We start from the raw sequence: 12,242 nt of genomic DNA, 5'->3' as shown, positions 1-12,242 counted from the left end.
GGTCTTTCAAGTGCCAGGTTCACCAGATGGCAGGGATGGGAATTTGCACTTGTGGCTAAAGGAAAGCAACAGAAAGACAGAAAGTGGTGGGGTTTTTATTATTATTATTACAAAAAGAACTGAAAATGATTGGCAAGGACCAAAAGTTTTCTCAAACTTTCTGGTGGCAGGTTGTCAGTTTCTTCTTCCTTGCAAAATGTATTATTTCACTGACTCAGTGTGATCACATCTACTCTGTATATTTAATACATGATTATACAGCTTTTAACAGTCATGGAGAATCCTGGGAACTATAGTTTGCAAAGGGTGCTGGGAACTGTAACTCCAGGAGGGCAGATCCATTAAAAAATCTACGCTTCCCAGGATTCTCTGTGAGTGTTAACAGTGGCATAAAATTTCTTTAAATGCACGCCATGGGGTGACCTTGGACCAGAGTCTAGTAAACCTGTAGTATACAGAAGTGCTGTGCAGGCAGCACTGTTGTAGTTTTAAACTTCCATAATGCTGTTTTGTTTTGAAAATAAAAAACCAATGAGCCACAAAAATGGGCATCTCATTTGCTGATGGTAAAATGTTGGAAGCATTTAGTTTTTAAAAATGCTGGTTCTTTTCTTGTTGAGTAAGGCTGTGGCTCGCCCTGTTACTCCTTTTGTTATTAGGCTTTGGTCCTGTGGATACTCATTCAATAATATCTCCCGGTTTCAAATCCTGTTGATTCAGAGCTGTTACCCTGAGGCAAAATTCTTGCTCTCTTGGAACATGGAAATTCCAGGATTTATTATTTTTTTTTTAGCGGAATTGCTGGCTGGAAAAGATCAAAGCCAGCATGTACACACATTGAGTATTCAAATGATAGAATCATGGAAATGTGGGGTTGGAAGGGACCCCCAGAGGTCATCGAGTCCAACCCCAACATCCTAGGGCTGCTGCAGCTGCCACCAAGAAGCAAAACAAGGCAGTGAGTCAACAAAAAGTGCAAGGGAAGTGGGAGGACTGAGGGAGGGTAGGCAAATGGTAAGAGAGGTTACGATTTGGCTTAGGGTTACATGTCAACAAGTGTATTCACATTTTTTAAAAGGTCCCACAGGAAGATGGTGCCTGTGGTCTGTTTCAGTGTTTTTCAACCACTGTTCCGCGGCACACTAGTGTGCCGCGAGATGTTGCCTGGTGTGCCGTGGGAAAAATTGAAAAATTCGAAAGATTTAAAAATAAAGTATTTTATAATTTTTCATATTTCTGTTTACTTACTATTTCATAATAAAGTAATTATAAAATACTTTCTTTGTGTTTATTTGATTCCTATTCAAGAGAATTACTTTATATATAGTCAAGATAGGCACAGAGTTGAATTTTTAAACATTTTCTAATGGTGGTGTGCCTCGTGATTTTTTTCATGAAACAAGTGTGCCTTTGCCCAAAAAAGGTTGAAAAACACTGGTCTATTTGGCATGAGCACCCTCTGCATATGAAACAGGACACCCCCTGTGTCCGCTTCCTACATACTGTATTTTTTGCTCTATAAGATGTACCAGACCACAAGACGCACCTAGTTTTTGGAGGAGGAAAACAAGAAAAAAAATATTCTGAATCTCAGAAGCCAGAACAGCAAGAGGGATCGCTGCGCTGTTCTGGCTTCTGGGATAGCTGTGCAGCCTGCATTCACTCCATAAGACGCACACATATTTCCCCTTACTTTTTAGGAGGGAAAAAGTGAGTCTTATAGAGCAAAAAATACGGTATTCCTTTCAAGGTGCTATTGGCTACGTCCATTATTTGCATGCTGTGTCTCCTGGGCTCAGAGCACCTCACAGCTGCCGATGGCAATGCCCGCCTCTCACATGGGTAGGCTGCAGCAAATCCAGGACAACAGGAGCGAGGGATCTGTGGCCCTTAAGATGCTGTCGGACTCCAACTCCCATCAGTCCCAGCCAGCATGTCCAATGGTCAGGGAAGGCGGGAGTCATGGCTCATCAACATCTCAGAGAGCACTAGCTCACCTCGATCCCTAGATTGTAATGAAAGCAAGCACAAATTTTAAACCACCTCCTAAAAACCAGCCATTATTTTCTCCCATTCTTGCCTCTGTGCCCTGCTCTAAATGAAACATTCGCTTCTTCTTTTTTCCTAGATGCTTCTTCCTACGATGCAGTCAGAAGATCAGGATGGGGCAATAGCATGAACTCCAGCCACAACAACAAAAGTGAGTTGCCGATGGCCTAGATGACAACTGGCACATCCTGTTTAACTTTTTAAAAAATTTAATTAAGCGCTACAACAATGGCTATGTCCACCGACTCCTCTCACACAAAGGAAAGAGAGAGTCTTTAACCCATTTTGACCTCAAAATAAGCAGAGACTTCGGCAGATTTCTTCGGTTAGGCATCTCAGCTGTCACTCTCATCTGTATCTTGGATTGAGAACAGAAGGTGTTCAGCTGAGATATAGAAAGGGAGAGCAGTGCCATTGGCTCTGTTGATGTTCATACTGTGGAGGAATGGGGTTAAGTGACACTGAAGTCCAGACCACCTGTGTTACTGTGTTTTAATTTTAGCTTAAGCCATCTCAAGAACTTCCGTTAGTAAACATGCGTAAATATTGGGTTAGATTCAGACTTGCTTTATGAAACATGGGCTTTATTAAAGGACTCGGGACAAGTTAGGCATGACTTCATTTGACTCCCCCTATTTTCAGTGGGAGCTCTGCTCAGCTAACTCATCTATTTATCTATTTATTTATTTATTTATTTATTTATTTATTCATGTGTTTAAAATATTAGTATGCCATTGTATCATAAAAAAAAAATCAAAGCAGTTTATAGCTTTAAAAACATACAATAAAAACCATTTAAAAGTTTCAAACAGACATCAGTTAACATTGCGGAAGGAATGTTTACTTTAGCATCCCCTCGTAGCACAAAGTTTCTGGGCAGCTTAGAGTCATAAAACAATGTAAATATAAAATGAAACATTTTTAGAAAGCATTGAAATCAAAACTAAATGAATGCAAGCCGGATTTATGACGGGCAGATCAAGTTTTTGTTTTGTACCACCTAATCTGTAAATTCACCAAAAGCCCGCATAAGACTCTCTATGCTGTGATCGTTGACTTCTCCTCAGCCTTTGATTTAATAGATAGGGGACGGCTGTGGAACAAACTGGCCCATTCAAATACAGATAAAAGACTTCTCTGGCTCACCCAACAAGTACATTGAGGGAACCACATGCAAGTGAGACTTGGCCTTCAAGGCAATTCCAATTAACAGAGGTGTCAAGCAAGGATGTATACTGGCACCCTTTTTTGATTTTTGATCAGGATGCCAACCAAGACAGAGCACCCATCATTGCCACCCATTACTCTACTTGGTACCCCCCCCCCCAAGTTAAGATCAATCACTCAAGGCCCCATTACCTTGAGACTCTGACCTTCCCACAACTATGCAGGGCCTTTGTGGAACTAAGATTTCAACAGCATATTTAGAGGGGAGATATCAGGAAATTCCCCATATGGATTGCAAATGTATACATGGATGCAATCTGGCAGAGGACATCACACACTATCTGCTGATTTGCCCCCTGTATACAACACCCAGAGGAAAATTTATGCTGCCAATTCTTAAATGGCTTCCAGGTCAATCTGCACAGGACATAGCAGTTGAACTCCTAGCAGATAAACATCTGCAGGTACATATTACACACCAGGTAGCCAAATTTGCACTGGCAGCCAAGAAGCTCCATTCCAGCTATGTGGCTGCACTCCAATTTTAAGTTTTAATGTTGTAAATTTCTTTTTATGCTGTAAACTGCTACAGGTTAGGTTGTATGATTTTAGATCAGGCATAGGCAAACTCGGCCCTCCAGATGTTTTGGGACTACAACTCCCATCATCCCTGACCACTGGTCCTGTTAGCTAGGGATGATGGGAGTTGTAGTCCCAAAAACATCTGGAGGGCCGAGTTTGCCTATGCCTGTTTTAGGGGAAAGTTTCCATTGTAAAGGCTTTGGCTATATACAATAAAATTGATTGCCTTATCAACTAAACAAATGCAATGAAAATAGGACACACAACACCCCTACGATTAAAATGCACAGGGTTTTTTGTTTTTGTTGTTCTTACAAAAACAGAGAGACCCAAACTATTGTAGGTTATCTGGAAGGCCTGCATAAACAGACCACAAAGAAGAGGACCTTGGATTGACTGAGTCAATCTGAGAATATTTAGGGGAGTGGGGGGAAGCTAGCAGGACTGTGGGGGTTGAAGGACAGAGCGGCTTTGTGGTGAGGTGGACAGAGTGGCCTAGTGGCAAGGTGGGGCAGGGCAACTGGGAATTCTTTTCTGGATTGGATTTGAATCCAAACCAGAGAAAAATCCAGGAGCTGGTAAGGCTCACCTCTTCTCCAAGGCAGGCTTTTTTGAGCTCACAAAGTCTCTTGCTCAGCCTGGCTCAGGAGAACTTCACCAGCATCACTCATTGGTGAAAAACACGGACTATGGCGACAAGGTTTGCCTTCAAATACCGTATTACACGGTCTTCTTTTATTGTGCATGTAATCTGTTTCATTTTTTCTCCTGCGATCTGAAATGCTTTCATTTCTCTGATACCCCCAGGTCCTCCTGTGGGAGGGACGCAAGCTGTGAGCAAGAGTGTGGAGCAACAGCGACCCCAGCCAGGTACTGGTGTCGAAAGTTTATTCCCTTAGAAAAATATGTATATACCCAGCCAGATGGGTGGAGCATTATTATTATTATTATTATTATTATTATTATTATTATTATTATCATCATTATACCACTATGACATAAGAGTGGTTTTACGCTTACCCAAATCATGCCTATTTGCCTCGTAATTCAGAAAGTACACAGAGGTGATGCACACCCTTAATAAATATGCTATGTATAACTATTGGTTACCCAGGAAACGAACAGCAAGCATGGATCTCTCAGGTGCTCTTATGGACAGTGGAAATAGCATCCCGTTGAAGCTAACAATAACATTGCAATTTGCAGCTGTGATAAGTAGTCTTTGGTGCAGAGGACTGAACAGTGTCTAATTTTCTTTTCCTTTTGTTGGTCTCTTTACTTAGATCCCTACCAGATTTTAGGACCTACCAGCAGCCGTTTAGCCAACCCAGGTGAGTCTAGTGGGTCAACAGGTTAACAGCCCATGGGCTCATTCTATCTCTCCAGTTCTTAGATCAATACCTTATGGCTCTCATCTCCTGTATGGGCTGCAGTTCTCACTCTGGGTCCCACCCCCCACCCCATTCAATGAAACACTCACCAACTATTGGGGTCACATGTTGTTTTAGTTTAAGGTCACTGGGTTTCTGTCCAGGGAGCATTCCTGTTAGCTGAGAGCTTTTTGGGATGGGGGCCGAGCACAGTATTCGTTTTGGAGAAAGAAAGAAAGAAAGAAAGAAAGAAAGAAAGAAAGAAAGAAAGAAAGAAAGAAAGATTCTTGAATATATATTGGCTAGCTAGAGTTTTCTAAATCCAATGCCAAGATTCACAAGGCTTGAAAAATCATACCCAGAACACAGGCATCCTAACCACAAGGAATGTCATTGTTGAATTCTGAAGGCAGGTATGGGTGGGTCACAGTTGCATTGGCAACACACACACACAATAAAAACCTGCCAGTTTCATCTGGTCCAAGAAATAATAAACCAATGTATGGCATTGACTTGATGGATCAGCTTATACCTCACCACAGCCAGTTTGCTCATTCACAAAATATTAGCTGGAATTTCTGCAGCTGCTTTGAGCATGTGATTACATTGTAACCCGGCAGAGGGCCTTCTCGGTGGTGGCACCCGCCCTGTGGAACGCCCTCCCATCAGATGTCAAGGAAATAAACAACTATCTGACTTTTAGAAGACATCTGAAAGGCAGCCCAGTTTAGGGAAGTTTTTAATGATTGGTGTTTTATCATGCTTTTAATATTCTGTTGGGAGCCGAAGTAGTGACCAGCCCCCAAGCTCACCCAGGGAGCTTCATGGCCAAGTTGGGGGAACTGAACCCTGGTCTTTCCTAGAGATAGAAAGAAGACAAAGTCTCTACCAGGGAAGAATGGCAGATGAAGTTGATGGACTATGCTGAAATGTCTAAAATGACTGGAAGAAACAGAAATCAGGAAGACCAAAATTTTAATAAGGAATGGGGGAAATTATAACTGATCTTAAAGACCATTGTAAATCGTTAGTAGTGTTGAAATATCACTTGTAGTTTAAGGGTGAATTCTGGACACAATGGAGATGTAAAAGATTTGGATTATCATAAAAGATGCAGAAGGAAATGATTAATAACAGGACCTACAAAGGGAAGGATGGAAGTCCAGGAGATTCCTTAGAATCCTATTTTCATGATATATGTTTGATATATCTCTGTAAAAATTTAATTTGAAAAACCAAATAAATAATTTTTTATATATTGAAAAAGAACCTTGGTCTTTCCCCGGTCCCAGTCTGGCATTCTAACCACTGCGCCACTTTGGCATTGATCAGTTATCACTTGGCAGGTGATATTCCCGGCCCCTTGGCTTTGGGACATTGTACCTCCTGGTAACTGGGCATTTTGTGCCTCTTCTCTTGCAGGGAGCGGTCAGATCCAGCTCTGGCAATTCCTCCTGGAGCTGCTGTCTGACAGCTCCAACGCCAGCTGCATCACGTGGGAAGGCACCAACGGGGAGTTCAAGATGACGGACCCCGACGAGGTGGCCAAGCGCTGGGGCGAGCGCAAGAGCAAGCCCAACATGAACTACGACAAGCTGAGCCGGGCCCTACGCTACTATTACGACAAGAACATTATGACCAAGGTGCACGGCAAGAGGTATGCCTACAAGTTTGACTTTCACGGCATCGCCCAGGCGCTCCAGCCTCACCCCACCGAGTCCTCCATGTACAAATACCCTTCGGATCTCTCCTACGTGCCTTCGTACCACGCGCACCAGCAGAAGGTGAACTTTGTGCCTCCACACCCTTCCTCCATGCCCGTCACTTCCTCCAGTTTCTTTGGCGCCGCGTCGCCCTATTGGACTTCCCCGGCAGGAAGCATCTACCCCAACCCAAACGTGCCACGCCATGCCAACTCCCATATGCCATCGCACCTGGGCAGCTACTACTAGGCGCCTTTCTCCATGTGACGAGCTGTTCTTTTCCCATCCGTGGATATCTCTGGACATTTCTTTTCTTGTTGCTGTTGGACATGTGCCTTTCCGTTGGGAAGAAAGCTGAAAAACTGGATATTATAATTATTATAATTATTATTGGAGTCAACTTTTTTTCTTTTTTGTAACTCTGTCTTCGACAGGCAGGTGGATTCTCCGGTGGGCCAGTATTACACATTTTATTTTGGTTCTAAGCCTTATATCCTCTCTAGAGCCAAGTGGAATGCGTTTCGGAATTTGCAGTGGTTATCACTTCAGATCTTAGACAAAGCGTTGTAAAGTCCAAGGCGCTTTTTTTGTTGTTGTTCTTTTGTTTTGGGAAGGAAAAGACCAAGACCTCTAAGTCTTAGAAGATAAATGTTTGTTTGTTCCAGACTAATGGCGATGACCAGTTTTTTGTTTTGTTTTGTTTTCCGGTTTTGGGGCGGAAGCAGAAGCAAGCTCCTATATTATAGGACTTTGTTTGGAGACACCCAACTGGAATCTTAGCTATGAAGCCAATTGTGGCTTGTTGCTTTTCACCCAACTGGAAAAAAGAGAGAGAGAAAAAAATTAATAAATATATATATTCCTATAAATAAATATGTATATTTTAAGACAAGGGCATTGAAAGGACCTTTTGAGAATGTGCATTGTTGTTGTATCAGTTTTGTTAATATCTCCAGAAGCATCTGAGACCAAGGGAAAAAGAAGAAGTTATAGTGGATCATGGGCAGGTAGTCTTATGAATGCAAAATGGAACTAATTTAAATGACAGCAGCTCCCAAGCTTGGCCAGGGTTTCAGGGGCTGCGAGAGCATAACCGATTCACGAGCGCTGTGCGTTTGTCAGGCCGCTACTCAGAGGGTCAACCAAGTCAGAAGGCAACTTACTGTATAAATTATGCAGAGTTATGTTTTTACCTATATCTCACAGTATTAAAAAAGAAAGATGAAAACTAAAACGAGTTGACCTCGGTCACAAATGCAGTTGTTGTTGTTTTTTACTATCAAATCCATTGTTGTTGTTTTTAAAAATGTAATTTGTACATCTTTTCAATCTGTACATTTGGGGTGCAGCTTTGTAACTTTTTTTGCTAAAAAAAAATAAACTTTAAAAAAAAAGGAAAATGTATGCAATGTGTCTGTGGAAAAACAAGCCCGTGGTCTTGAAAAGAACAATGGTTATATCCGGAAATTAGGGCTGCATCTATACTACAAACTTACATTGGTTTTATGCCATTTTAACTGCCATGGCTGCCCCCAGAGAATCCTGGGAAATGAAGTCTGATGAGAGGAACAGGAGTACAGTCGTACCTTGGTTCTTGAATGCCTTGCCAATCAGACATTTTGGTTCCCAAACGCCACAAACCCAGAAGCAAGTGTTTCAGTTTGTGAACGCTTTTCGGAAGCTTGAACGTCTGACACGGCTTCCACTGCTTCCAGTTGAGTGCAGGAAGCTCCTGCAGCCAATCGGAAGCCGCGCCTTGGTTGTTGAACAGTTCCAGGAGTTGAACAGACTGCTGGAACGGATTAAGTTGGACAACTGAGGTACAACTGTATGTTTGAAACCCTAAATCACCTCACAGAACCACAGTCCCCAGAGTTTCCTGAAGGGAGAAAATGCCCATTTAAAACACTTTCAGTTCATAGTGTAGATATGTCTTAAGGCATTCTGGGTAATTAAAATACTACTTTAGCTCACATTTGAGTTTATTTCTGATTAATGCCTGTCACCTGGTATTTTGATTCAAGCCGTGAATATGTAACAATGATGATTAAATAGGGTTGGGTTCCATGAGAGGAGAGCAAGGTTCTTTTTCTACAGGCACTAAAACTCTTCTGGGTTGATTTGTTAGCTGCCAGAATGGATGCAATAACTCTAACAATCACGTCATACAGCAGAAACCATTTTTGGCTTTTGGGGTTCCCCTGCCCCCAAAGCTCCAGATTCATAGAAATATTTCATAGAATCATAGAGTTGGAAGGGACCTTGAGGATGATAGTCCAACCCCCTGCAATGCAGGCCCCATACAAGGATCGAATCTGCAACCTTGGTGTTATCAGCACCACGCTCTAACCAGCTGAGCTATCCATCTTATTCCTGTGTTGTGCAAAGGGCCTCTTTAGGTAGCAAAACAGGAGCAGCTACTGTGGCGCCCCCTCTGGAGGTTGTTGGGACTCCCATCATCCCTTGCCATCAGCCATGATGATGGGAGCTGGAGTCCTATGGCAGCGTGAGGGCACCATATTGGTTTCCACTTTGGGAACAAGGGCCGCCCATTTCAGACTCTCGTGCCTGGTAAGCCAGTCCTGCTGTGTCTTGGAGTCCTCTTGCTCCTTCTGCTGAGTGGGTCCCTGGACTTCTTCCACTAATGGCTGGACCTGGCATAAGGCAACTCCCTGTGTTCCTAACGATGGACATGCTTTCCAAAAAAAACCCCACCACCGCCGCCAGTTTGCCCACCACAAGCAGCAGCTTCATAAAATCCACACCAACAAGAGTATTCTCTTGGGTGTGTCCCAAGAAGGATGAAGGTGGGGCCTCAGAGATCTGAGAGTGCTCCCCAGAAGCCTTTTCAGGACCCTCCACAAGACACGAGTCCCATGGCACGTGTGCCAGGGTTTCCTTGGAAGACAAATCAGTGTAGAAAAAGTTCCCAGAAGATCTAACCTGAAAAACCACAGGGGCAAAAGGCCATAAAAATCTATTTCTAGGATGGGGAACCTCTAGTAGATGTCTGGATTCTGCTGAAATACTATTCCCACCATCCCTGACCATTGGTCATGCTGGCTGTTGGAGATTGGGGGATCCAACAACAGCATCTTGAGGGCCACAGGTCCACCCAACCTTGGGCTATCATGATCTGAATGAAGTTGGCAGAAATTTGGTTGTAAGTCTTCCCCCAGCCACAAGACTGACACCTCCAATTTGCATGTACCATCCCAAGCACAATCTAGAAAAGCTTACATGACAATGGGCAGTATCCCATGCTAGTCCTGCTCAGAGTAGACCCATTGGAATAAACACACATGGCTAGCTTAGTTTTGTTATTTCCAATGCATCTACTCTTGAGGAGACGCTGGTTGGATACAACCCAAGCACTGATGTTGTTTCTTTGCTGAACAAAAACAAGAGGTCAAGCTAATCTTTCTCCATGTTTGTACTCTTTGGAATGTGGGTCAATCCTATTTTGCAAAATGAAACATTCCTGAAAGATGTATTTTCTAGTTTATATATGCAGTGTATTTTTGGGTATTAAATATATAGAAATATATATATAATTTTGCAAGTAACCTTTGGGGCCTTTTGTTTTTCTAAAAAGAAACGTGTTAAGCTAAAGACTGTTGTATGAGGATGATGAATTATGATGTTTTAAAAGTGATAAAATAAATGGTTCTTTCTCTAATTGAAGATTTGTTCAGATATATATTTATATATGGTGGCAGTGCTGGATTTACGTCTAAGCTAAACAAGCTATAGCTTAGGGCCCCACTCTCTTGGGTGCCCCCAAAAAAATTAAAAGGAAAAACAACAACTGGATGTACATTTCCAAAATATAAGATAAAAAACAAATAAAATAAAACCTACATACAGCAACAGTGTTTTGTGTTGTGTAGGCTCCTATTTGTTATATGCAGGTCTATAATTTACCATATATTCAACACAAAAAAGCAACAATTTGTTGTTGACAAAGGACAGCTGGGCATATAAAGGGCCCCATTACCTTCAGTAGCTTAGGGCCTCATCAAACCTAAATCTGGCCCTGTATGGCGGTGTTTCTTGACCATTCATGCATACTGTATAAGCTGCAGGGCTCTAACCATGTCAGGATGATCCTTTCAAACAGATAAGGTGTAGATCCAAAATGTGTGTGTGTGTTCTTGGCTGCCTTTTTGAAGTGGAGGGTCTTTGCCTTGAGAGCTGGAAAAGGGGACCTTGTGTGGCCCTCCAAGCCACCCTGCATGACCTTTGGGACTCTCAACAGGCAACATCCCTCACTGCTCCTCTTTAGGGTTGCCATACAGCCAGAATTTTCTGGACATAGCCGGGATTCAGCCATCGGGAAACAGTGTCCGTACGGAAATCGCTGAAATTTCCAGGAAAACAAGGGATATGGCAACCCATGTCGGAAGTGTAATTTCATTAAAAATCGCTCAAAAACTTCTTCTTTTTTGAGACTTTGGGCAAAACTAAACAACATCTTTTGTGTCCAGATTTTCACTTTTTAAAACATGGCAACCCATATTTTGGATCTTCCTGGAACAAATGCTTGATCTCTGATCATGCACCGTGCTTGCCTGGATGGTCGGTAGAGATGTGTGTGAGTGGGTGTAGACCCTCCAATTGTCCCTATTTTCCAGGGACAGTTCCAGATTTACAGAATCTGGTTTCTGATTTGATCATGAAATGTCCCATTAGGTCCAGTCATGGCCGACTCTGGGGTTGTGGCGCTCATCTCGCTTTATTGTCCGAGGGAGCCAATTTACAGCTTCCGGGTCATGTGGCCAGCATGACTAAGCCACTTCTGGCGAACCAGAGCAGTGCACGGAAATGCCATTTACCTTCCTGCCGGAGCGGTACCTATTTATCTACTTGCACTTTGATGTGCTTTTGGACTGCTAGGTTGGCAGGAGCAGGGGCCGAGCAACGGGAGCTCACCCCGTCCCAGGGATTCAAACCGCCGACCTTCTAATCGGCAAGTCCTAGGCTCTGTGGTTTAACCCACAGCACCACCCGCGTCCCATCTTTTCCTTAGGACGTCCCTATTTTCATTGGAGACATGTTGGAGGGTATGGAATTATCCAACTCCTGAGCCAAGGAGTTAAGTAAGTTTACAAAATTTGAAGGCAACCCTGTATAGGGAAGCAGCAGCAGTTGTTATTATTAATTTCTATACGACTTTATATTTTTAAGAAAAACTCTCAAAGAGGTTTACATTAAAACATCAAATACAACAATCCAGAGCAAAACATCACTGAAGAAAGTCAAGTTTAAAGTATACATTCAAAGAAACATAACTAAGAGGAAGCTAAAATAGCAACATGGAAGTATAACATTCCAGAATGCACATTTAACGCAGCAAAGTTAACAGCAACAA

General features: G+C 42.7%; 1 protein-coding gene across 4 annotated transcripts in view; it reads left to right on the top strand.

The window, feature by feature from the left end:
- Positions 1-10,746, top strand: part of FLI1 (Fli-1 proto-oncogene, ETS transcription factor) — a 118,517-nt gene extending 107,771 nt beyond the window's left edge. For all 4 annotated transcript variants that reach the window (XM_081889924.1, XM_081889923.1, XM_081889925.1 and 1 more), the window contains 4 exons: positions 2,129-2,200; positions 4,606-4,668; positions 5,082-5,129; positions 6,591-10,746. In XM_081889924.1, the coding sequence (XP_081746050.1) occupies positions 2,129-2,200; positions 4,606-4,668; positions 5,082-5,129; positions 6,591-7,120 (713 nt within the window). In that variant the 3' untranslated portion in view covers positions 7,121-10,746. The remainder of the gene's footprint in view (positions 1-2,128; positions 2,201-4,605; positions 4,669-5,081; positions 5,130-6,590) is intronic.
- The last annotated feature ends 1,496 nt before the right edge of the window (positions 10,747-12,242 follow it).

This window comes from Podarcis melisellensis, assembly GCF_964234715.1.
Source record: "Podarcis melisellensis genome assembly, chromosome: 15".
Classification (NCBI taxonomy): domain Eukaryota; kingdom Metazoa; phylum Chordata; class Lepidosauria; order Squamata; family Lacertidae; genus Podarcis; species Podarcis melisellensis.
The sequence above is the reverse complement of the archived record's forward strand: the minus strand, read 5'-3'. Positions and strand labels throughout refer to the sequence as shown.